The sequence below is a fragment of the Saccopteryx bilineata genome, chromosome 6, assembly GCF_036850765.1.
Source record: "Saccopteryx bilineata isolate mSacBil1 chromosome 6, mSacBil1_pri_phased_curated, whole genome shotgun sequence".
In the NCBI taxonomy this organism is placed as follows: domain Eukaryota; kingdom Metazoa; phylum Chordata; class Mammalia; order Chiroptera; family Emballonuridae; genus Saccopteryx; species Saccopteryx bilineata.
This window is the reverse complement of record NC_089495.1, coordinates 193,680,805-193,707,974: the sequence shown is the minus strand read 5'-3', so window position 1 is coordinate 193,707,974 and position 27,170 is coordinate 193,680,805. Positions and strand designations below refer to the sequence as shown.

Genomic DNA, 27,170 nt, shown 5'->3' with positions numbered 1-27,170 from the left:
CTTTATTTTCAAGAGCCAAAAGTCGCTGGTCCTTAACTCTCTCTCTGCTCCGTCTCTAGCCATTTGTGGAACAGCTACAGGCAATACCTGAAAATAACCAACCAACCAGAACCAAGAAACAACACAACCAAAATGGGTTGAATTGAGTTCCCAACTAAGTTCTTATTTTTTTATCTTCTGGGCTCTTCTGTGGTCTCTTGAAGAATGGAACCTGCTCCTTAGCGTTGTCATGGAAAGGAGAAAAGGAGGGGAGGGAAGGAGGAAAAAGAGAGTGGGAAAAGCTATCCAAGGTTAACGCTTGGGCAGGAAATCTAATACCAACATTAAAACTTGGGTAGGAAGTCCAACACCCATGGTCCAACCTGTAGATGAGTTTTATTCACTCTGGAAAATACTCTTAAGATATGTTGAGTTGACATTTAACAATTAGTGATTTTACATAAAAATTATGTAATAAAGGCAGACTTCCTGGGTCTCTGGAAGAATGTTAAGATCTGAAAACAGATCCTGGTCAGGTGCATGCAGAAGTCTGTCTGTCTTCCCCCACCTCCACCTCCCCCCACCCCACCCCGCTTCTCACTTCAGAAAAAAAGTAAAAATTTAAAATTTTTTTTTAAAATAAGTATCTGAAAACCAGCCTTAGCTGGGTAGGTCTGTTGGTTAGTTAGAGCGTTGTCCCAATACACCAAGGTTAGGAGTTCAATCCTCAGTCAGGGCACATATAAAAATCAACCAATGGCCGGACCAGGCGGTGGCACAGTGGATAGAGCGTCAGACTAGGACGCGAAGGACCCTGGTTAGAAACTACCGAAGTCGCCGGCTTGAGCACGGGCTCAAAAGCTTGAGTGCAGGGTCGCTGGCTTGAGCATGGCATCATAGACATGACCCCATGGTCGCTGGCTTGAAGCCCAAGGTCATTGGCTCGAGCAAGGGGTCACTCGCTCTGCTGTAGCCCCCCCACTCCCGTCAAGGCACATATGAGAAAGCAATCAATGAACAACTAAGGAGCCTCAATGAAGAATCGATGCTTCTCATCTCTCCCTTCCTGTCTTATCTGTCCCTCTCTGACTCTCTCTAAAACAATCTATACATAAATTAAAAAAAATTTTTTAATGCATGACAACTGTTAAATAAGGTGACCATTAAGGAATGAGACAGCACTTGAGGAAAGAGTATTGTTTATCTTGCATGGTTCTCTGATATTCCAGCATTAAATGGTGTAATTGCGTGGTTTTGATAGAAAAATGTTTCAATTAAAATAAAATTCTTGAGAAAGAAAAAAAACTGAAGGATTTCTCCCTATCTCTGCCCACTTTCAGCAATGACCTACAAGATGGCCCGTTGGCAACACTGTTGTCATTCTTTGGTCCCTAACAGCAAGAATCCAGCTGTGTTACTCATTTAAAATGTAAGCTGTGCTCCAGTGAGTGAAACACCCTGAGAAGCTCTCACTGACTCTGTGACACAAGCCAGCTTAGGCCCGCCAGGTGTGGTGTCCACAGACAGCCCAAGTCCCAGCGGCCTCCTCCCCCCTCTCCCACCGGGGCTGACCTGTGCTCTTGTCCAGGAAGTCCATGGACTCCTCACTGGCACTGAAATGGCTTGACATGGCCTTCTTCTCGGGGTCCTGCTCCACGTCGGAGCCCGTGTGCACCGAAGAGTTTGTACTCATGGGGGAGCGAGGCATGTCTGACAAGGAGATCCTGCGGCCGGTGCCCCCGCTCAGCATGGGCTTGCTCATCAGGATCTTGGGGGACGCCGTCATGTCAAAGTTGAGCTTGACCTTCTCCTGCTTGTCGATCTTGGCGGCACCAGCGCTGGGGTTGCTGGGGTCCAGCAGCATTTGGTACTGGCTGTTGGGCGTGTAGGGTGTCCTGAACGGAGAGTAATTAAAAACCCCGAACTTCCTGCGAATGTTCTCCACGTAAACCTCCATCTCCTGCATTGCACTGTTGAAGATGCTTTTAGTCTTTTTCACAGAAAAAGGAATTTCTTTAGACATGAGGTAGCAATTATTTATTGGAACCCAGGCCCTAGGAGGGCAAAAGAGAAAGAGAGTTTAAGTCGACGATGGTCATTTCCAAGATGTATTTTTAACTTTTTTTTTTTTTAATTTATTTCATTGTGGTAAGAACAGTTGACATTGAGTCCTGCCCTCTTAACAAATGTGTAAGGGTACAACACAGAACTAGATAGCACAAGGCTAGACAGCAAGCAGACCTCTAGAACGTGTTCACCTTGTTGACCTGCAACTTTCAACCCCGTTGACTAATTAATTCCCCATTTGCCCTCCCCTAGTGCCTGACAACCCCCATTCCACCGATTCTATGAAACTACTTTAGATTCCTCACATAAATGGAACCATGCCGCAGTTGTCCTTAACATGACTGGCTCATGTCACTCCGCATGTCCTCCACCCCAGCCACGCTGTGGCATACTTTTTAAGACTGAATGGTGTTCCACTGGGTACACATACCACATTCCCCTTAGCCAACTCATCAGCTGATGAGCATTCAGGTTGTTTTCAGAACTCTTTTTCCCTTAACGCAACCCGAATGCGTCTAGAATGCGTGCCAAGATTCTTAAATATATATATTCCATTTTTTTAAAATGACTTGCTTTGAATGGTTAATAAACGACCCACTAAACAAGCATGTTCTGTCATCAGGACTGAACGTGAACACAAACTTCGCCAAAACATAAAAGGCTCAAAAGATTTAAGTCATTTTAGTCCATTAAAAAAAATAATAACAACAACTCCCCTTTGGCTTTGGGTTGGTAGAGAATAAGAAAACTGTCACCGTATTTTAGACCACACCTCCCACGAGAAAATTATTCCCCAATCTCTCTCTTTTGCACTCAAACAATAAAAAGCTTTCCCTTTGAAAATGGAGGTTCTCCACAGGACGAGGATGACACGTTGGAAAGCCAAAACCCTAAGAGGAGGAGCGCGGGTTTTGAATGTGAGATAATTCACATGGAAAATAATGAGGACACAGCCCATGGCCTTCGGGAATGCGCCCTCCACTTCCCAGGCTGGTCCCCATCTTCCTTCCTTCAATACCCACCCCACCCCCCGCCCCCGTGTGCTCTGCGGAGATGCCAGGAGAGCGTGGGCTGCTTTTCTGCAATCAGTGACCCGAGTAACTACAGGCAGGTGATGGGCACTCAATTCCCGTGCTCTGGGGAAGGCAGAGCTAATACAGAAACACCTGCGATAGAACTTGATCACGTATCACCCCCTCACCTCACCCCAGCTTGCAGCTGGGAATCTGGGGGGAGTGAGCTTCCCAAGGAGGCCTTTTGCATGTCACAGACCATAAACTCAAGCCTGGTGGCAAAGTGCAGGAAGCAGAGTGAACTGTGAGGACTTAAGCCCACGGCCCGTCTAATGCAAGCTCCATCTACACCAGTGCTATCGGAAGTGCCCACACAGGACTCTGAACCCAATGCTGTCGCGGCTTCAAAGGTTTCCAAGAGAAACAAAAGAGGAACTTTTTAACATTACGTTTTACCCAAATTTTAACAGTAGGCATCTCATTCCTATTTTTAAATGAAAAAGTGGCCCTGGCCTGTTGGCTCAGTGTTAGAGCATCAGCCTGGCATGTGGATGTCCCAGGCTCGATTACCATTCAGGCACAAAGGAGAAGTGACCATCTGCTTCTATACCCAACCCAACCCAACCCTCCCCCTCCCCTCCCCTCCCCCTTCTCGAGCTCTCTCTCTCTCTCTCTCTCTCTCTCTCTCTCTCTCCTGCAGCCATGGATTGGATCGAGCACATAGGCCCCAGGCGATGAGAAGCCTCCGCTCAGACACTAAAAATAGCTCAGTTGCAAGCATGGCTCCAGATGGGCAGAGCATCGGCCCCAGACGGGTTGCCAGGTAGATGCTGGTAGGGGCACATGGGGGAGTCTATCTTCCCTCCTCTCACTTGGAAAAGAAGAAAGAAAAAAAGAAAGAAAAAGCAACCCAGGAAAAACAAAGCATGTGCATGGAGCAGAATTCAGGGCACAGGCTGTCTTGTCTGCAACGCTCAGTGACACTGGATTGTGACACAAACTAAAACTAGACACCCTAACGGTGTCTGCTCTCTCAGAGCGCTGGAAGTTACCAGCTTCTCAACCATTCCAACCGGCTGCTGTCTGGCTGCTGAGACCTGAGGAACCCATCTGCAGCCACACGAATGACCTAGACCCCGCGTGTTACCACTGGATGGGCTCTAAGAGTCTAGATCAGACAGGACAGATCTGAGGAGCAGGCAGGATCCCCAGGGCTGCGGCAGACAAACGATGCCCCTTCCCTGAGCCAGCCTCAGCGCTGTCATCAGTAAAACGGACGGTCACTGGGACCGTGTTTCCCACACGCTGGTATCAGGACCTTACCTGTTTCTTCCCAGGTTCTTAAGTGCCTTCACTGAAGTTGCTTGGCAAGTGATTTCAGGAAAGGGAGTGTTTCTTTTCCTTTAAGCAGGCCCAGGAAATATTTAAAGGAAAATTAGATTTGCTTAACAATATAAAGCCTGTGGGGGCGGCAATGTCATGAGGCCGCGGAGTCACACATCTGAGCTACCTCTGGGCCTCAGGTTTCTCATCAGTAAAATGGGTATAAAAGCAGCTTCTACAAAAAGCACTTAGAGCAGTGCCTGCTGCATGGTTGGCCCTCGGTGAATGCCAGCTCTGCAGGAATTTAATATAATATGTTCTGTATTTTTATATAATCTTGTGGGTGGTCTATGAAATAAAACCCCAAAAAATCAAAAATCAAAATATTTCAAAGAACAAAAGGCATGAGATTACTCTCCTGAGAACACGCCTTGATTTGCCTACGAGCCTTCTCAGGCTCCAATATTTGTTAACTTGACCACGAACATGTAACCGTCTGTGATATTTTTTATCCTGCTGTCTTGACCTATTTCACTGACACCTGTCCAGGCTCACGTGTTGGCTCTACAAGCCCAAAGCAAAGCTCCCTGCTCAGGGGACAGTGTGGAACCCCACCTTACAGCCTCCCTGCAGTCTGCCCGTCGTGTTCCTGGGTCTAGACCCAGAGCAGCTGTAGACAGACCGGCCTCATCCACTTTAAGGACATCTCTGAGAACAGAGGGATGCTCACCCTTTTAGTAGTGGATTCCTCCGTCCCTGTCAGGGACTCCCTGCCCAAGGCCAACTGAAACATTTTTACAAGGCCAACATATCGTCACTCCACCACTGAGAGTGTCTGTAACACCATGGCCAATGCACGCCCACCACCCAGAATGAGCCCAAGAGCTCAGCACATTCCCTGCAAAGGGGCAGAGGACACCAAGCAGGCAAAACAAAACCTCATGGACATCAGACTTGTGCTGCAGTCTTTTGCACAAACGTAGGAGCCCAGCTGTAGGGAGAAAACAGTCTCTGGAAACAGAGCCAGCAAAGCTCATGCCCCTAAGCCCCCTTCAATGGCTGTCAGGTTAGAGTAAGAGGTCCATGCAGAGTGCCTTAGCCAAAGGCACAACCAGAAAGTAAGCGTCTGGGAACACTGGGTGCACCTGGGCCTATTGCCTCAGACTATCCGTATTAGGTTATATTATAGAATAAAAATAATCCCGAATCAAGAAAGTTAGCCCCTGCATGCTAGAATGAGGCAGGAGGATGTATAACCTGCCACCAATTCCTCCTACTCTTCTGATAAAAGCCAGGCTCCTGACAACAGCCCATGTGATCCAGGCCTTGCCCGAGCCCTGAACCTAGTGTCTTATCACGCCCTCCTCCCTCATCCTGTTCAAACCACACTGTGCTCCTGGCTTTTCCTGAGCACAATGGGCCTTGGCCCTTCCCGGCCTGAGTCCCTGCTCTCTGGGGCCCCTCCACCCAGGTCTGCACTGGGTTCCACCGTTACCTCCCAACCTGAGACCTCAGAGCTTGCTTCGTTTACTTGTGTATGATCTGTCTTCCCCACTAGGACGTGAGCCTTTTGACGGGACAGAGACAGTAATCTGCTTACCTAACCCTAAAGCCCCAGCACCCAGCACACAGCCTGGCCCAACACAGGCACCAAATACCTATTTCTTTGAATGAACAAATAAAGGAATTTTTTTTTCAAGATTTCAAACAAAAAAAAAAAGGTCAAAATCAAATAAAGGGTAATATACCTCCTATCAAACCCACGATCATCTCGGCTAACTTCCATTCCGCCTCCTGACACTGGACGGCCTGGATTCCTAGTAAATGATTTTGTAGATTACTTTGGAATGCACTCTTTCCTTGGATTGGCAAGATGACAAGCAAAACTTAACAAGGGGAACGGTATTTCAGATTCCGGTGTTGTTCAAAATTGTCAAGTGTAGGTTCTATATAGTCTGTGGCTGTGTGTAACATTTAGTATTATGTCTTTTAAATAGTCTCCGCTACACACTCGCACACTTTGTCAAACTGCTCAGTGGGGCTTCCACGGGGCTTTCTGCCTTACTGAATCATAACGTAACCGGCTAACATAGAGCTTGGATACGAAGTGCGGCTCATCCCGCTCTACCCATTGTTCTCCAGCACACGGGGGCTGTGCTCTAAGGAGAACTGCTAAGTCGCTGGAATAATTCACTTGGCTGTGAGCGAGGGAAAGGGAAGGGGACGGCTGGGGGGAGGGCTCACACTTGTCAAAACAGCAGCCCTTTATAATTTCCCATTTTCACTTCAGAGAAACAGGAACGGGGCAGGGGGTGGGGGTGGGGACAGGGATGGGGACAGGGACCAGACTACCCAGCACAACGATAGGCGATCCATTTACTGGTTGGTCATCTGGGGAAAGGTTTCTGATCCCCGAAAGCATTATTTCAAAAACCAATTTGCACAGCAGTTTTGATTTACTCCAGAAAAATAAAATAAAATTAAAATTAAAAAGGAGGGGGGGGAGAACAGCATTTAAAATCGCCATGGAACCTTATCCCAGTGCTGGTTTCTCCAAAACACGCAGGAAAGCAAGATTCTTTCCTAATGTACCTGAAAAAAACTTAAGCCCAGGTGCTAATCAGGCTTAACACGGCACAGGACAGCATCCTGAAACTTACAAGATCACCGGTTGGTATCGTGACAATCAACAAAAGGACAGCCGCACCCGCCGCTCCTTCTCGTCCCCACTGACAGGAGTATCAAAGGTTCAGTGAAAGCGACACGTTTGTAGCCTGTTTTTAACTCCCACCTGTCATGTTGTCCAAAGAAACGGGCATCAACCTGCCCATCCTTATCCCTCAGAGCTTTTGCAGGCCAGAATGGGAACCCCTTCAGTTTTGCCCAGACCAAAGGATGTGGGTTGCTCTAGGAAAAGAAAAACAAAACCCAGAGTCTGTATGTATTCGACAGCAAGGTGCACACATAAAGCCAGGCGTCTGAGGATAAAGCAAAGGAGAGGTGGGAGAGGCCACAAATTCCAAGCGAACTATTTCAAACCCTCTCCCCGGGGAGTGTGTCTCCCGACGAGGCGTGCGGCCGGCAGGCCTGGGCGAAGATGGGAAAGGGGTTACGTGGTGAAGCCAAGAGCTGAGAGCACTGACAGAACGGGAATGGAATCCTGATTGTGTGGTCATTACCCGGGTGGCCAGGGGCAAGAGACTCCACCATTCTGGGCGACAGAGACAGGACCACTTACAGCCTCTGCCATGTTGGGGGATTAGTGTGCGTTGTGTCTAGCACGTAATAAGGGGCAGTTTTAGCCATTTTTATTCTTTATGGAGGGCTACTCAAATCCGTAACAACTGAGGTGTCCTTCTCCAAAGGCAGGAAGAGACATCCACTATTGTTTTCATTCTCAACTGTGCCTGCCCAATCTTGTCCCCCAATAAACTACCTTCCCCCCCGCCCCCCCCCCCACCCCCCGCCAGCAGCCCACTCCAAAACTGCACTTGCCTCTGTAGAACACCAGTTTGGAAAATGCAGACCGTGGGAAAGCAGGGGTGGTTTTTCTCCCCCAGCCCCCACCCCCCGCCACCATATTTGGAGAGGCCATGGACTTCATCCAAGGAGGTATTGCCAAACCTCTTAAAATAGATTTGTAAATGACACGCTCATTGAACACTCGTGTCATTATCTGCATGACTCCGGCGAATCGCCATACTCTAGAGGAAGTTCCGTTTACTCAGAATCCTGCAGTCTGCCGGGCTAATAAATCCAGCTACCGTGCTACCCTGACCCGTGAACACACAGCTGGAGAGGTTTCTCCTACCTGCATTACTTTTTCCCTCTGCCAGAACTTTATCGGTAAAACAATTATTTTAAAACTGCAAAGTTTGGTCGAACAAGCCACCTAGAGAAAGTGGTCTTGGGTAGTCAGTCATCCAGGCACAGAGCTCAGAAAAGGAAGGAAAGAAAATCCAACTTACACAAGGCTCACAAAACCAGTTATCTCGTTTTTGGCAAGCAGCTAAGTAACACTCTGGACACACTTCAATTTCATTCATCTGTAAGGCAAAGAGGGAGTTAGAATGTGACATCCCGGGGACCTTACATTTATTTCTAGGCCCTCAGGAAATGCAAGGCAGTATTGGCAAATGACCTTAGCTAAACCAAGTCACACTCCAGGGAACTAACTGCCTGTAGTGTGCCCAACACTTCCCACGCAGCCCAAGCTGCCATCGTCTCTCTCGGGAACATGTCTCCCAGCCTCCACTATGGTTCACTCCCCCTAGAAGGTCTGCAGAGCCTTCTGGAAACATCAATTTGATCTTGTCCCTCCCCTTATACCAGTGGTTCTTCATCAGGGCCATTTAACAGCTCCAGAAATATGTGGCAATGTCTGGAGACATTTTTGGTTATCACAACCAGGGGAACGGGAGGAGTGGCAACAGAGATTTATGATATATAAGGCAGTCACTACAAAAAAAGAATTCTTCAGCCTCAAAAATGTCAGCACAACCACCTTGCTGTCCCTCTCCCTCTTGAGACAGTACATTCCCCTAAAGTACCACCATGTCTTAGAACCAAGAGCCCGGCAGTTCCCATCATGGGTCTGAATTCAGACTCCACTATTTCCCAGAGGAAGAAAATAGCAACTTGGCCCTGGCCGGTTGGCTCAATGGTAGAGCATTGGCCTGGCGTGCAGGAGTCCCGGGTTCAATTCCCAGCCAGGGCACACAGGAGAAGCACCCATCTGCTTCTCCACCCCTCCCCCTCTCCTTCTCTCTGTCTCTCTCTTCCCCTCCCGCAGCCAAGGCTCCATTGGAGCAAAGTTGGCCTGGGTGCTGGGGATGGCTCTATGTGGCCTCTGCCTCAGGCACTAGAATGGCTCTGGTTGCAACAGAACGAAGCCCCAGATGGGCAGAGCATCGCCCCCTGGTGGGTATGCCAGGTGGATCCCGGTGGGGTGCATGCGGGAGTGTCTGACTGCCTCCCCGTTTCCAACTTCAGGAAAAAAAAAAAAAGAAAACAAGGTCCCTAGAAGGACTCGAGTAGCATGACCACGGTCTCACCACAGCAACGTGGCAGGGCCAGGGCTTGAACTCGAGCAGTGGGGCTCCAAAGGCCATGCACGTCACCACTGCCCTGTTAGTTGCTATATCTTCTTCCCACCATGAGACTTCTTTTTATCTCCTGCATCACGCAAGGTGCCAAATACATAGCAGGCATTCAATTAATTATTCATTAATTTCATAATTATAAGTATAGCTGAAAACTGAATGCTGGAATATAATACCTCCTTCTACCCAGTCTACTCCCATTCTAATGGCGCTGGGTAGAACAAAACGGTAACCAACAGGTCCCAGACATCCCTGGCTCTGGAGCCCACAAAGCAGTACTGTGCTGCCAACAGACACATTCAAAAATGCCAGGCAGCCCGACCTGTGGTGGCACAGGGGATAAAGCATCAGATCTAGAATGCTGAGGTTGCCTGTTTGAAACCCCAGGCTTGCCTGGTCAAGGCACATATGGGAGTTGATGCTTCCTGCTCCTCCCCCTCTTCTTTCTTGCTCTCTCTATAAAAATAAATAAAATCTAAAAAAAAAAAAATGCCAGACAGAGAATCTGGGTTCAAAAACTGCCACCTTGGGGCACCTACCAATTAAAGGCCTACGTTTCAGCTCCCAAATCCAGGGAAACAAATAATTCCCCAAGGGGAAAAGGACTGAACCACTCGCCCACCCAAATCTCTAAATCACCAATTAATTAACAGTATCCAAAACAGTCCATGATGACCTGTCATCAAAGAAATACAAACCAAAATCACAGGAGATATCACCATTTCTACTGATCACACTGAAGGGAAAACTTCTGTACAAGTATTTTTTTTTTTTCTGATTAGAACTTCCAGTACTGGAAAGAACACAGAAACTACCACCCACGCCCATCCGTTCCAGGTTGTCATGCAAGTTGCTACAGCTTTTCCCAAAAGACAGCAGGAAATATCTATCTAAAACTTCTGCCACATTTACCACCTTAGACCTGGTACGTATATCTCTAACAATTCTATCAAGGCAATCATCAGAACACCCATTAAGAAATTCTGTTCTGTTCTGTGTGTCTAATTACCTAGGAAAACACACAAACTAGGTGAAATAGGTAATTATAAAACTCTATGTAAATATGTAGACATGAACATATATATCCTCAGAAATCCAAATGTTTTCCTTATGAACGAATGAACCAATCAAATACACAGACAGGGTGATGACCATCACATCTCAGGTTCTTACTCTGATAACAGGGATCTAAGAAAGAAAGCGTTCTTCGTACCATTCCTGCCACCAGCCCATCCCACAACTACTTGAGCCTCAGGGTGCACAGCCCAGGAAGTTCGTTTCATCATCACACCTATTGGTATTTACAAGAGAGGCAGACTCGGCTGGACACCTGAGCTGCTCTCTGAGAAAAGTCAAGATCATTCCCCAAATAATGTCAAAAACCAAACATCATCTGCAAGAAGACCGAAAAGGACCTGATTTGATGCCACAGGCTGTGGGGTGAAGAAATTATGAACTCTATCTAAGCAACCAAGCAAATTCAGGATGTCCAGTGCTTGACCATGACTCAAAGCTCAAGAACAGACAGTCATTTCCATCCATCTCCTTTAGATCATGGGTGGCTACAGTAAGGGTGCTCTAGTCTAGAACATATCACGGATTGACTCCATGTCGCTTTTACTTTTCCTTAAAAAGAGGGAGAGCTGTCTGGGTCTCAACAAATTCTAACCCCACCCTCGCTACCCACTGGGAGATACTGCACATGGAAACTTCAGCCTCCCCAACCCTCACTGCTGGCCGCGTGTAAAACACAACAGGGGAAAACACATACCTCATGCTCACAGATTTTGATGACTACTTTTGCTATTTGCGTCAATTTGTGATTTCCTAGGGGAATAAGAAAATAGAATTAATTCAAATGAAAACTTGGAACACCCAGCCTTGGGATTCTATTTCCACTTAACAATCTTTTAACCTGCCCTTTCCCCCAGGATGAAGCCTTTAAAGGCTAAACACCAGAAGGTTCTGGCTTCTAATAACGGTTCAAATGATGCAACTTCTCCCATAAATGTCAACCGAACTTCAGGGCTTTGATGTCATCTTTTTTGAAACTGAGCAATATGTGGATAAATATGTGAAAGAAGCTTTTACATTTTAAAGGCTCAAGTTAGTGGGAAGGAGCACTACTCCACCCACTGACCCAGATTCCAACTCAAGAAGAGTATGGGAGAAAGAAGACACTCAGTTAAACAACTCTGGTGTACCCAGTGCTTCAAAACACACTTTCTTGTTAACGCCTCAAGAAGCCATAATAGGAAGCAAATAGGAATATTTCCATTTCATTAATGAGTAAGCCACGGCTCAAGAGTCATCACTTACATGAGCCCACTTAGTTAATTAGTTAAAGATCCGGCCCCAGATCTAACACTAAATCCCTTAACTTTGCACTAAACCAGAAGATGGTCAGAAAGCCAGGCTTTCTTTAAATGTTACTTTATTAGCAGAAATTTAATATTTCTTGACAAAAGATTTCACACACACACACAAACACACACACCCCTAGATTTCTGGCTTGCCTTGAAAATTCTGATCTGATAAATCTGTATCCAACAAACAATGAAGTGTCCAGTGGCACCCTGCCAGTCCAGGCAGGAGTGCCCTGTTCTCCAAGGTCTCCTGCTATACCCACAGTTAGGGTTGGGGTCAATGCTTGCCCCCTGGCTGGTGCTATTCTCCCACCAGTCCTCATTCAGTAGTTTATGTGTTTGAGCTTACCATCTTTACACAAATCTAAATGTCTAGTGACTCCCGTTCCTCTCTGCACTCCAACCCTGCTACTGAGCTTACAATGCAAAACGTGTGCTTTAAGAAAACATATACCGGCCCTGGCCAGTTGGCTCAGTGGTAGAGCGTCGGCCTGGCATGCAGAAGTCCTGGGTTCAATTCCCGGCCAGGGCACACAGGAGAAGGGCCCATCTGCTTCTCCACCCCTCCCCCTCTCCTTCCTCTCTGTCTCTCTCTTCCCCTCCCGCAGCCGAAGCTCCATTGGAGCAAGGATGGCCCGGGCGCTGGGGATGGCTCCTTGGCCTCTGCCCCAGGCACTAGAGTGGCTCTGGTCGCAACAGAGCGACACCCTGGAGGGGCAGAGCATGGCCCACTGGTGAGCAGAGAGACGCCCCCTGGTGCGCGTGCCAGGTGGATCCCGGTCGGGCGTATCCTGGAGTCTGTCTGACTGTCTCTCCACGTTTCTAGCTTCAGAAAAGTACAAAAAAAAAGAAAACATATACCCATTTGTACACCTTTCCTTAAAGGTTACGTAGAAGTCTATGCTAGACCCAAGGGTATACAGAGAACAAGACATGGAGTCTGCACTTAAAGAGCTTATATACTGGTGAGGAACTGAAACCAAGACAGCATCATCCAGAAAGTATAATAAATGCTGCCACAGGGAAATACAGGTACTGTGACAGTCCCTAACAATAGTATGTGACGTGTTCTAGGACTAGGTCACTAGGAAAAGCTCTTTAGAAGACTGAGAAGATGAGACTGAAGAATAAGAAAAAGCCAGCAAGACAGAGTTAAAGACTGTCCCATCAGGGGACAGAAAGACCTGGGGATAAGAGGGACAGAACACTGAAAGATCTACTGGCCAGAAGGTAAACAGAGAGGATTGTGGGAGAGAAGCTGGGGCAACTGGAAAGGTGCCAGGAGGAGGTTTCTCTGTCCAGATGGTTCAATCCTCTAAATCAGTGGTCCCCAACCTTTTTTGGGTCACGGACCAGTTTAATGTCAGAAAATATTTTCACAGACCGGCCTTTAGGGTGGGACGGATAAATGTATCACGTGACCGAGACAAGTGTCAAGAGTGAGTCTTAGACAGATGTAACAGAGGGAATCTAGTCATTTTTTAAAAATAAAACATCGTTCAGACTTAAATATAAATAAAATGGAAATAATGTAAATTATTTATTCTTTCTCTGCAGACCAGTACCAAATGGCCCACGGACCGGTACCAGTCCGCAGCCCAGGGGTTGGGGACCACTGCTCTAAATCCATGAACACACAACTGACAAAACTTTATCCAGAACATAAAGCTCTCCTACACTTGAGTAATGAAACACAAAAACCCCATTTTTTTAAAGGAGTAAAAGATTTTAAAAGGTATTTTACCAAAAGATACACAAATGACTTAGTGAGCACATAAAAAGATATTCAATACCATTAGTCACTGCAAAAAGGCAAATTAAAACCGTTATGATAAAATATTTCATACCTTCAGAAATGGCTAAAATTAAAGACAGACAATACCAAGTGTTAACAAAGAATATGGAACTACTAAGACTCATATATACTCTGCTAGGAATACAAAATGATACAGCCACTTGGCAAATGCAAATCAAATACAAACCTAATCAATGGTCTAGCAATACCACTCCTAGGTATTTACCCAAGAGAAATAAAAACAAATGTCCACACAAACACTTCTACAAGAATATTCAGAGTTGGCCCTGGCCTGGCTCAGTGGACAGAGCATCATCCCGGCAGAAAGGTCATGGACTCAATCCCTAGTCAGAGCACACAGGAAAAGCAACCAACAAATGCACACAGTTGATTCATCTCTTTCTCTCTCCCTCTCCCTTCTCACCCCTCCCTTTCTCTCTCACGTTCTCTCAAATCAATGGGAAAACTTTAAAAAAAAAAAAAAAAAATGTTCACCGCAGCTTTGTTCATAACAGCCAAAAGCTGAAAACAAAAATATCCATCAGCAAACAACAAGGTGAATGGATAAATTGTATGTTGATTAAACAACACTCAGCAATAAAAAGAAATGAACCACTGATACACACAAAATGGATGAATCCCAAAATATATTATGCTGCATTAAAGCAGCCAGACACAAGAGTGCAGTGCACGCTCTATGACTCCATTTACATGAAATTCTAGCATATGCAAAACTAATCAATAGTTAACATATTTACTGGAAAAGAGGAAAGGGGGAATATAATAGGATGAAAATGTTCTAGATCCGTGGTTCTCAACCTTTCTAATGCCGTGACCCCGCAATACAGTTCCTCATGTTGCGGTGACCCCAAACCAAAAAATAATTTTGGTGGCTACTTCATAACTGTAATTTTGCTACAGTTATGATTCGGAATGTAAATACCTGATATGCATTATGTATTTTCCGATGGCTTTAGGCGACCCCGCCGGGGTCACGACCCACAGGTTAAGAACCGCTGTTCTAGATCTTATTTGAGGTTGTGGTCACATATATATCAAACATGTAGAATATACAGGTTAGATCTGTGCAGTTTATTATATGTAATTCTTCCTCCATTACAATCAAGTCTTTAAAAAGGACAGGTGGCCACAGCATTGCATAGCCACCAGCCAGTGAGGATGTCCGCTCATACTTAAAATACACAGACACTGGCCCCTACTAAGTAATGTTAGCAATCTATACACAAATATTGTGAGATACCGGCCCTGATGCATGAAAAGAGAGCCTGGTTGTTTTTTTTTTTAAATGAAAAGTGGAAAAAAAGGCCAACACACACAGCACACGCTTTTTCCAGGCGCTATCCACGCCACTCACCCCCATTGTAAATGATGCAGTTGTGCAAAATCCACTTGGCATCGGCCAGGAAGGCTTCGGTGCAGCCATACATTTTCTTCTTAGCGTTCTGGGCAGAGAAGCCAGAGCAGAGTCACCGGTGAGTCTACACAAGCCACAGCCACCAACACCTGCGTCCCCCGCATAATTTTCTTAGCCGTCATTTGCCAAATTAATTAATGCTGCTTCTCATTTCCCCAGATGCTATTCTAGTTGAGATCTGTAATTCTGTAAGAATACATTCGCTGAATTTACTGCGCTAACCTGAATTTCTCATTTTATAGCAGCTGTCCTTAATCAGCTCCTTAGTCCAATGAACCAGGACATTACACAGATTTGTGTATTTTATTATTATTTGTAGTAGCCTTCCATAAGCCTCGTGACTGAGAAGTCAATGAAGCGGTTATTACCACCCCCATTTTCTAGACAGGCACCAAGGTCTGGGGACGCTTAGGAACGTATCCAGAGTTCCACAGCTGGAATTTATGAAGCTAGAACTCAGACCCCATCTTCCCCCGCCCCCGACCTCGTCTTTTTTGAATGCCTTCTTTCTAGAATACCAGGCGAGTAGGTGCCATCTTGCCTGGCCTGCGGTGGTACAGTGGATAGGGTGTCCACCTGGAATGCTGAGGTCGCCCGTTCGAGACCCCAGGCTTGCCTGGTCAAGGCAAATACGAGAAGCAACTGTAAATTGATGCTTCCCACCCCTCCCTCTCTCCTGGCTTTCTTCCTCTCTTTCTCCTCTAAAATTAATAAATAAAATCTTTTTTTAAAAAAAACAGCTGCCAGCTTCCAAAAGCAGGTTGGATTTACTGCTTGGGGTCATCCGTGCAAATAACACTAAGTAGTATTTTCTTCTTATCCATGCTTTCTTGCCCCAGATTTTGGTGCGAATAATTTGAAAATCAGCACCAGGATGTTGTGCATAATCTAAAGGGTTGCAAGGGTAATTTTCAACATGGAAGTTCAGCATGAATTTTTTTTTTTTTAATTTTTATTTATTGATTTTTTTTAGAGAGAGAGGAGTGAGAGAGAGAGACAGAGAGAGAGAGAGAGAGAGAGAAGGGGGAGGAGCAGGAAGCATCAACTCCCATATGTGCCTTGACCAGGCAAGCCCAAGGTTTCGAACCGGCGACCTCAGTGTTCCAGGTCGACGCTTTATCCCACTGCGCCACCACAGGTCAGGCCTCAGCATGAATTTTTAAAACAACCTTCGGGCTTTCAAGCCATACCCTTGTAGGTAGAATGAGTCAAATGCTATGAAACCGTAAATGTATTGCCCATGTGAACGTTTCCCAGACATTTAATTTCCTCTTCCTCCCTCCTGCTGCAATCATTAGCACCTCCGATAGGGAAGATCAGGATCAAATCACTAATCCTTAGAAGCTATGACTTTTTCACATAAAGAACTAGAATCACGAGCAGAAGTAATACTTGGAGCTAATCAGTGGACTTCAACACTCCACTGCAATCCTTGAAAGACTTGTCATAGAAGAAATTAGGAGATAAAAAGTTCTTCCATCCCAATAAAAATGGTGCGGAGGCAATGTAGGGAAACCATCTAACTGGAGACAGGGCACAAATAATGAGGGAGGATCCTCGGTCATCTCGACAACTGTGGGCTACGACGGTGAGGTTCTCGGATGAAGGCCAACCTTTTCCAATGTACAAAGGTCCATGGGGTGGAAGATGTATTCTGCGTAGTCGGGATGCTGTTCCAAGGGAACAGGCTTCTGGAATGCGTCTGTCTATAAAAGAAAAGATGTACACACATGGACACAAACCCATCACAGCTCTGGAAGCCCAGGAAGCGAGGCCAACCAAGCACTTTCAAAACGGGCACAACTCGTCGGACAACGTGGTGCTTAAAGTTTTCAAAAGCGTGACTTTGAGGAGCTCCCCACATCAGTTCCCCTTCTGATTCTGCCTGTTTATCAATAATCATGGACCCACTTGTGCTCTAGTTTTGTTTTCTTTTCGAGATAGATGCAAACAACAGGTCGCGTCCTCTAATACAGGGTGCGGCCAAAGTAGGTTAACAGTTGTTTGTGTGGAAAATAATACAATAATTAATAAATAATATTATAAGAATAAACTTTCATGTACTCACAACTATACACCTACTTTTGCCACACCTTGTATTAGATTGACAAGAACAACTCACTATCAGTTACTTTAGACCTGAAAAAAGCTTATCCGTCCACTGCAAATGCCCACAATCCAAACTGAGGGTGAGATTTAGCTGCACCTAGAGATGCCGCACCAAATCAAGTGTGTCAAATGGGGGGGGGGGGGGGCATTTTAAACAGGGAGATTTTGCTCCTCCTTTGAGAGCCAAATTACCTTTAACACAGAAACTATGTAAAAGCTTTTCATCTTGATCCATTTTCTTAAACCCTACTTGAATCAGCTGAAAATGCAAGCCTGGTTTGTTGGTATTTAATTATCAATTTAAAAAAAAGATTAAATTAAACACCAAAATACATTCAAGCAAGACATCGGAATGGGTTACCATTTGCAGTCATCGGAGACCTTTTTATCCGGGATGAAAGTGTGGCCATTTTAGGTTTAAGATGCTACCATGAAATCAGCAACTCTATCCCCTGATTGATTTTATACCAAACAATTTATGTAAAAAATTGACACCCTCTCCAATTTTTCTTTTTGGTTTACAATTCCACAGTGTTGACAAGTCTACATGACTCTATTATTCCTTTTGTAAACAGTCCTCAGCAGATATAATTAATTTTTAACAGCCTATGAAAAGCAGGAAGTAATTCCTTGTCACTCAACATATGAAAACTCCATAGTTTTAAGTTTGTCTTTTTAACCAAAATGAGACTATATACACTTTTGCTTCCATTGACGGACATTTTATTAAAGAGACAAAAAGGTTCCCAGTTTAGCAATACCCAGCTGGCATCCTCTAAATCTTTTTCATCATGATATCATGTTATCAGTATATAATCTCAAAATTAAAGCTTTCCTTTTTTTTTTTTTAAAGAAATTAAACCACAGTGGCTACTAACTACACTGAGATTCTACATTCCTAGATGTTCACTTGACTTAGAAGGCAAACTCGACAGTTTCACAAGGTTTACTATTGGTCCATCGGGTGCCTTTGTGCAATCAGAAAAAGAGAACTCCATCCTCAAGTGTCTGCAGGTAAAATGTCATGAAAACACTGATTGAACTGGCATAACTCATTATTTTTAGAAGCAAAGTATTTTACTGCCCTCTTCCTGAAAAGTGTCACAATTAAACTGAAGCCATCAACCATGGCTACAATCAGACTGGCACTTGGTAGAGAAACCATGTTAAGTGCACAACGTGCCACCTGAACGTGACAACCCTGCGTTCACATCACACTGTCCTTAAGGGGCAGAGGCTGTGCATCAAATCCCACTGCAACACTGAAGGAACTAAGCAAGTTCTCACCGTTCATGGGAAATCTCCCTGGTTGAGTTTTACTTGAAGGTTCCGTCATCAGGCCTGGATTACAAATAAACGGGGTTGTACTCAGCTCCCTCATTGCAAGGGCATTTTACTAATTCCTATGGAAAGGCATAAACGTCCCCTTACCCAAGGGGGGAGGTATGAGGTTTCGCTATATAACCAATCAGAAAATTAAATACCCATCAACTTTATCCGCTATATGTCATTTCCCAGTTAAAGTCCTCGAGGACACAGAATGCTCATTATAGAGTTGAATGCAGTCCTACCTTATGTTTCGTTTACAGATATTGGATTCGGGCACATAGGAAAGGCTAACGAGTACGCACAGGTGTCTGATACGCTAGAGCTGCATGGAATCGGCTGTTAACAGAATAAAAGTCACCACTTCCATTTACGCTTGTACCAATAGGAACTTTCTTCTTACCCCCGGCTGTTTCATTTTCTGAATGGCAAACTTGAGCAAGTAGGACAACTGTTCGATGGTGAGCATTGTCATGGCTTTACTCTGGGTCTCGATGCATTCTGCTACCGTAATCTTCTACAAGTCAAAATCACACAAATGTCCGGTTAGAAAAAAAAGAGTTACTATCCGCCAATTGGTTTCCCTTGCTTCCAAATTTTCCAGTAAGCGCACACATAAAAAAGAATCTCCGAACGAGACCAGACGTTTCGCTTGCCAAGGACTGCAAGCTACTTGACCATATGCTGGGATCAGTGGATGAAAGTTAGAAGCGCACCAATCCATGAATTACCTCACTGGAAGAGTTCTGTGCGCATGAAGAAGACAGACTCTGAGAAAGACGCAGCAAGGCAGGGACCTGAAAATCATCATTATGACAACGTTGGGTTTCAAGAATGGGATGAGAGGAAATGCCACTGACACTTTCAGGGCAATCTCTTCTTATAATGAATCAGCCACTTATCCTGATCTGAAGATTCTGAGCTACCTCTTTCAGGAAACTGACAAGGCATTAAGTCAATGACATCATTGATGAAAAGGGACAGTCTTCACATAGAAAGAACCCAAGGGGGATGGAAGTGAACTAATAATAAATATGACTTAACTCCCTGTCACCACTGACGTGAATCCACTCAGAACATCCTGGCAAACTACATGAGAAGCATAGTCTAGCTGTCCATCTCCATGGGCAATAAATGTCATTTTATAAGGGAAATTCCCATCAAAGAAGAAGCCCAGAGAAATGTCTGAAACTGGGTTCCGCTATGCAAACCGAGCCCTCCATCTCAGCGCTTCGGAATCCTTCTGTAGCAACAACAAGAATAGTGAAGTCTGATGATGTCAATAAACACTCTTTAACCATCTGTGTAAGAGAGCTGAGAAAAATCTCCTCCAATTAATTTGGATTTTATTTCCTTCCTTCTCATCTCTGGATCTTCCAAAAGGAACTTTCAGATGTGTCTGGTTGTCGAGGAAAAGGACAACAGAAGAATCGTTCTGAAGCTGAAAACAGTGCATGTCGTGAGTGTCTAACTGCTTGGCGACCAGAGCCTGGAGCAGCAAGCATGCCTTCTCAGCTGACTGCCCTCCCAGTTTACCCGGAAGAACACTGGGCCCTGAAACCTTAGACCTAGCACACCTGTTTGTTTGAACTCCTGTTCGTTTCCAGGGAACTTATCCATGGCGAACACTTGGGCTGCACGGTCAACTGTCATTCACCTCCTCTGCCCCGCCCCTCTTCAACCTCTTGCTCCTGGGCTGTCAGTGCCTATTACCCACGATATAGACTAAAAGTGCCAGACAAGTGTGTTTCAAGCTTTTTCTGCATAAGGACAGGTGATCTGATCCTGACCTATGAACCCAAGGACAAGTCAAGCTGGAGGCTGATGGGCAAAGTCCTTCTGCTTGATGAAGAGAGATGTGAAGGGAGACACTCCTATGGGGCCTTCCTGTCCAGCCACCTGTGATAAAATCCCCGGCAGCCATCTTAGGCCACACAGGGACAATCCACCGCCCACAACCACATGGAAAGAGTCTGGCTCTGAACAAACCCTGGCCTGGCCCTGCCTCTGGGTTTTTCCTACGCATGATAATAGAACTCTATTGTTTCAGCCACCTTTCATCAAGAGCTATTATTTGCAGCAAAAGGATCCTCTCTGAGCCACTATCTTTTTTTGGAAAACCATCAAACAATTTTAAGGAAGGGAAGGTCTGTCTGATCCAGACCCAGGAAACAGAGAAAGGCTCCAGTTCCCACATTCAATGTAGAAAATGAGGTCAGACTCTGACAAGAGGGTAGCTGAGCCAATCCTGTCCTGCAAATCTTCCCCCAGAGAACCACGGGCCACCTTTTGCAATTTTAGGGGCAGAATACCATTAAAATATCATCATCACCCTACTGACTGAATGTCTAATTTCTTTTCTATACTTGTTACTTTTCTCCATTTCCTACCCAAAAGCAGTAACACAGACACTGTCCTATAGCTTGCTTCCCCCCCTCACTAATGACATCTGAGAGAACTTTCCATTTCACACCTAGAAAGCTTCCCTCATTTGAGACCCAACTGCAATATACCTTTGAATCTAAGTGACTGTGCATATTAAATGATTTTGAAGACACCTCAGAATAGTGGAAAGCGTAGTAATTGTTTTAATGAAGAGTGTTTTGACTTTGCTGCAAATGAAATAAACGTAAGGTTCCCTTCACTAAGCCGGTGTGCTTCCTTCGGCCTGGGGGCCTGAACTGGCAGCCCCTCTACCTAGGATCTTCCTCACTATGGCTTCAGGGCTCACTCCTCTTCATCCGAGTCTTTCTCAAATCCTACGAAGGCTTCCTGGATCTCTCAGTTTAAAATGGAAACACCCTGCACCCTCCTCGCTCCCTAGTCTCATCTTCAATTCATTTTCTCCAGAACACCCTCCTGCTAACATACTGTATATATTTTCTTTATTCTGCCGTTTTTGTCCTTTCCTCCTGAAAAGAAATGTGATTCATGCCTCTTTGAGATTGCTGCCGGTTCCCTAGCACCTAAGAAGAACGGGAGAAACAGTGGTTGCCTGAATGAAAGTTTTCCATGGCAACCACATGGAACAAACAACCAAAATTGGTCTTCCTAGCTTGGCTACTGCCAAGGATTCAATGATGTCGCAAGAGACAGCATCCAAGAAAGGGAAAGGGGAAAACATCTTTTCAAAAAGATGTCAAGACTCATAAGTTAACATCTGAAATGTTTGTTACAAAAGAATCAAGAGAAGGTGGCAGATCTCAAAGCGATCCGAAGACCCAGGAAGAATCAAAAAGAACATTCAGTGTAACTGTCTCTCCAGGAGGCCACACTGCCCATGTTGGTCCAAAAAAAGGGGTGACCAGGAAAGAGCAGATGGAAAGCAAGAGATTTCTCTTTTCCCAGTTTGTGGATGATTTGAAGAGCTCAAGATGAAAGGAAGAGAGCGGAAGGAGAAGAAAACGAGGCAGGTAACGCATCCATTCGTCAGGAACTAACCTCACATTCAGGACAAAACCAGTCCCCCTCTGGTTCCGATGTCAGTCTCAGACACTTAGCGTGATAAACCCGGGGACAGAGCTCACAGCAAAGGACTTGGCCTTCCCGGTGACAAACCCAGCAGTAGAAATCATTTCGTCCATCCTGCGGTACAACATCAACAGGGTCTGTGGTGAGTGGCTGCTTCATATAGTAAAACGGACCATGTCTTAGTTCTGACTGAAATGTAGGCAAGAAAGACAGGTTTGGTTTCAAAACAAATGTGCATTCTCAAAAGGAATTTGAACAAACACATCAATAAACAACAACAAACAAAAATTACAGCATTTCATACATTTATTAAAAAGCCATCTTGGATTACTCTACTATATACAGAGTTTATAGATAATTTTACATTTCTTTCTTCCTTTCTCTTTTAAAAGGACAAAGATTAAAAAGCTGGTGTCTAAGAGTTAATAGGCAGTCCTATGGCAGGATAGCGTAATGGCTATAACCCAGCCATACTTGGGCTCAGATTTTGGTTCTATCAGCTGCATGACCCTGGGCAAGTCTCTTAACCTTGCAATTTCAATTTTCTCATCTGTAAAATGGGCATGATAATACTTAACTTCCAGTACTGTGACTGGGATTAAATGGGATGATATAATATATGCAATTAACACAGTGCCACTATTACCAACACTAATGCTATAATATAGTTAAGAGGTCAATATATGGAAGTTTAAATGTACAAAGACAACAAAATAAAGTCCATTTTCCCTGGGATTCTTTCAACAGCAGACTTTTGGAGAATAGATCAATTGGCTTTGAGTCACCAAAAAAATGATCACCCATTTTTTTAAGTCTCCCCTGAATGCATAAAGTACTATGAGCCGACCCTGGCCGGTTGGCTCAGTGGTAGAACATCGGCCTGGTGTGCAGGAATCCCGGGTTCAATTCCCGGCCAGGGCACACAGTAGAAGCACCCATTTGCTTCTCCACCCTTCCCCCACTCCTTCCTCTCTCTTTCTTCCCCTCCCGCAGCCAAGGCTCCATTGGAGCAGGGTTGGCCCAGGCGCTGAGGATGGCTCTATGGCCTCTGCCTCGGGCACTGGAATGGCTCTAGTTGCAGCAAGAGTGGCGCCCCAGATGGGCAGAGCATCGCCCCCCTGGTGGGCATGCCGGATGGATCCCGGTCGGGCGCATGCGGGAGTCTGACTGCCTTCCCGTTTCCAACTTCAGAGGAATACACACACACACACAAAAAAAAAAATGCTATGAGCCAACAAGAGGCTTCTTAAAGCCATAATTCTTAAACATGGTTAAGTCCTCATCTACCAGGAGCTACATCACCTGAGAACCAACAATGGCAGAAAGATGAGATGGGTGGCCAATTCATGGGACCCAAACCCCTTCCCATCCCAAAATATCAAGAGAAATATTTTCCTAATGATGTATTATAGAATCCAGCAAGGTCATACTCCAATCACATAAAATCACTCAGCAGAAACTCATTAGGAAAATGTCTATCAGAAACCAGTAAGAAGTCCTATTTAGGAAGTATGAGAAAGTCTCGTGGTAAACATCAAATGACCTGGGGAACTGGCTGTGTGACCTTGAGAAGGCAACTCATCCCACTTGGAGCCTCGACTCCATGAATAGCTTAGTCATAACCATAGCGCCTACTTCTGAATCAACCTCCTTCTATAACAAGCTTTTTCCCTGTCCTTCAGTAAAACAGTACTTTCCTCCATAAAGATCTCATACACTGGTTAGAGACTGCGTAATTTGTATTGATACCGGAAACAGCATCTTTTTCTATTATATTTTCTAAATAGTTATTGTTAGTACATAGAAATGCTGTTAGCCCTGGCTAGATAGCTCAGTTGGTTAGAGCAGCATGGGAAAGACAGAAGTTGCCAGTTCAATCCCAGGTCAGGGCACATACAGGAATAGATCAATGTTCCTGTTTCTCTGTGTGGCTCTCTCTGTCTGTCTCTCTCTCCCCCTCTCTCTTTAAAAATCAATTAAATAAACATTTAAAAGAAATAAATTTTAAGGGAAAAAAATATTTTTAATTACTTTTCTTTTATTCATTATGGGAGAGAGTGGCCAAGATCACAGGCACCTATGTCTTGTTCCCGGTTTTTATTATGAGGTTTTCATGTTCTCAAAACGCCTGCTCCTTCTACACTGCTTTATAAAGAGCCTCACAGATGCCTAGCAGAACCTTGCTAACCAATCCTTCTAAGGCTCTTACTCTCATTTCTACTAAGAAAACAAGGGTGATTACTTTTCTTCGGCAAAAAGGAAAGCAGAGGTTTATTGGTTTAAGGAAGTGGCACCTAGCCTGACAACAGAGGCAAGCTAGTGCTCTAAAACCTGGCTCCCCGATGGCCCACACGGGGACATATTATGTACAAGGAAAATTATTCATTGTGGTGATTAATTTTTTTAAAAGAATCAAAAAAGTATGCCTGACCAGGTAGTGGTGCAGTGAACAGAGCACTGAACTGGGACGCAGAGGACCCAAGTAACCCCTAGGTCACCAGCTAGATAGAGCAGGGGTTCATCCGGCCTGAGCATGGGCTCACCAGCTTGAGCCTGGGGCTGCTGGCTTGATTGAGTGTAGGATCATAGACATGACTCCCATGGTCACTGGCTTGAGTCCAAAGGTCTCTAGCTTGAGCCCAAGGTCAAGGGGTTACTTGACCTTGAGCTGGCTTGAGCAAGGGGTTACTTGGTCTGCTGTAGCCCCCAGGTCAAGGCACATATGAGAAAGCAATTAATGAACAACTAAGGTGCCAAAACGAAGAATTGATGCTTCTCATCTCTCTCCCTTACTGCCCGCCTGTCCCTATCTGTCCCTCTCTCTGTCTAAAGGGAAAAATAAAAAAGAATAAAAAAATTAGAGAAATAAGAAAAAGTTAAAGGTCCAACAAGGTAGAACAGTCTATCTTTAATTTATCTGATTAAATTGGTTCCTTAACTGTCCATATGTATTTGAGTCAGCGTCTGAACTTTTTTTTTGTTTGTCTATTTACAACTCAGTAACATGGTTTCATTACTGATTTTAAAAATCTTAGATGGTTATTATTCCCTCAAAAAATAAAATAAAATAAAATAAAATAAATAAAAATAAAATCCACTGACCAGAAAATGAAAATCAGGGTGATTAAGAAAGTTGGGGTCTGGGCTCTACTGATTGGTTAGGGTCAGGGCACAGAGCAATTGGTCAATGGATCAGGTCCTGATGTCAGCCATGGCATTTTTCTGTCTAGTTTTCATGATGTTAAATAGGGCAGAACCACTTTCATGGGCCTGGGACCTAAGACGTCATCAATTTCCAAAACCAGAACAAAATGCCAAATCTAGGCCTTTTCAATTCCTCCTTTCTTTCTTGAGAGGCAGAACGCAGGGAGGCAGAGACAGACTCCCACATGTGCCTCAACTGGGATCCACCCAGCAAGCCCCCTACATGGCGATGCTTTGCCCATCTAGGGCCACTGCTCCATTGCTCAGCAACCAAGCTATTTCAGCACCTGAGGCAAGGCCATGGAGCCATCCTCAGTGCCCCAGGCCAAAATGCTCAAACCATTCGAGCCATAACTGCAGCAGGGGGTGGGGGAAGAAATGGAGAAGCAGGTGGTGGCTTCTCCTGTGTGCCCTAACAGGGAATTGAACCCGGGACTTTCACACACCAAGCCAACAGTCACTGAGCCAACCAGCCAGGGGTAATTCCTCATTTTTTACACTGCAAACAAAAAACGCTGTAGGGTGAGGGCTCCCAGTCATGGACTGCCATCTTGCCTCCTCCTCTAAGACAACAGGTCTGGGCAGATGCTAGGTGAGGCCCTAGAGACAAGCCCCAAGCCAGGGGTCACCAAATCTCCAGGAAAAAAAAGCCCCATGTTGGACGCCAAAATTGTTACTGGACTGAAAGAGGTCTATTTGCTTGCGTGCATCAAAGCCCAATAAAGCCCTGGCCGGTTGGCTCAGCGGTAGAGCGTCGGCCTAGCGTGCGGAGGACCCGGGTTCGATTCCAGCCAGGGCACACAGGAGAAGCGCCCATTTGCTTCTCCACCCCTCCGCCACGCTTTCCTCTCTGTCTCTCTCCTCCCCTCCTGCAGCCGAGGCTCCATTGGAGCAAAGATGGCCCGGGCGCTGGGGATGGCTCTGTGGCCTCTGCCTCAGGCGCTAGAGTGGCTCTGGTCGCAACATGGCGACGCCCAGGATGGGCAGAGCATCGCCCCCTGGTGGGCAGAGCGTCGCCCCTGGTGGGCGTGCCGGGTGGATCCCGGTTGGGCGCATGCGGGAGTCTGTCTGACTGTCTCTCCCTGTTTCCAGCTTCAGAAAAATGAAAAAAAAAAAAAAAAAAAAAAAAAAAAAGCCCAATAAAACACGAACAAAAGTTTGCAGCAAAGAAAGTAGAGATTTATTGGTTATGAAAAAAATAGCACCATGCCTGGCCTCTGGTGGCGCAGTGGAGAGAGCGCCAACCTGGAAAGCTGAGGTTGCTGGTTCAAAACCCCGGGCTTGCCTGGTCAAGGCACATACGACAAACAAAAAATGAATAGCTAGAGTGAAACAACTACTTCATATCACCCGCCCCTTCCTCTCTAAAATCAATAACTAAAATCTTTAAAAAAAAAGAAAAGAAAAGAAAGACAATGGTACCAAGCCCTGAGACACAGGTAAGCTAAGTGCTCTAGAATGTGGCTCCAGGGATTACATAATTCTTGAGCCTCGTTACTTCCGTTTCACGTCAACGTTTAAGACAGAGCATTGACTTGGTTTCCAGAGAATAACATCATCGCTACAACATTCTCCCCATGTTATGTTTTTCAACATAATGTCACACACACCTCTTCATTTTATCCTTACAACCGCCCAGAAGGGTACTCAGGTAGACACTACTAGCCTTACTTGACAGATGAGAGAACCAGGTTAAAAAGACTTATTTGGGAGAACTGGGTGAAAAATGTGAAGGGATGGAGAAGTACAAATTGGCAGTTACAAAACAGTCCCGGGGATGTGAAGTACAGCACAGGGAATACAGTCAGTAACATTGTAATAAGTATGTATGGTGCCAGGTGAGTACTTGAATTATCAGGGGATAAAGTACATGACTGTCTAACCACTATGCTGCACACCTGAAACTAATACAAGATAATATGGAATGTAAACTGTAATTGGAAAATAAAATTGCCTGGCCAGGTGGTGGCACAGTGGATA

The 27,170-nt window shown here is 45.3% G+C and overlaps 1 protein-coding gene across 23 annotated transcripts in view; it reads right to left on the bottom strand.

The window, feature by feature from the left end:
* Positions 1-27,170, bottom strand: part of ZMYND8 (zinc finger MYND-type containing 8) — a 122,407-nt gene that overhangs the window by 50,801 nt on the left and 44,436 nt on the right. For 10 of the 23 annotated variants that reach the window (XM_066234211.1, XM_066234217.1, XM_066234213.1 and 7 more), the window contains 9 exons: positions 21,957-22,175; positions 18,919-19,032; positions 16,694-16,786; positions 15,021-15,108; positions 11,256-11,311; positions 8,351-8,428; positions 7,174-7,289; positions 4,383-4,460; positions 1,552-2,033 (listed from right to left, as the gene is read on the bottom strand). In XM_066234211.1, coding sequence (XP_066090308.1) covers positions 1,552-2,033; positions 4,383-4,460; positions 7,174-7,289; positions 8,351-8,428; positions 11,256-11,311; positions 15,021-15,108; positions 16,694-16,786; positions 18,919-19,032; positions 21,957-22,175 — 1,324 coding nt within the window. The remainder of the gene's footprint in view (positions 1-1,551; positions 2,034-4,382; positions 4,461-7,173; positions 7,290-8,350; positions 8,429-11,255; positions 11,312-15,020; positions 15,109-16,693; positions 16,787-18,918; positions 19,033-21,956; positions 22,176-27,170) is intronic. The other 13 variants (XM_066234227.1, XM_066234226.1, XM_066234233.1 and 10 more) reach the window with 4 other exon arrangements.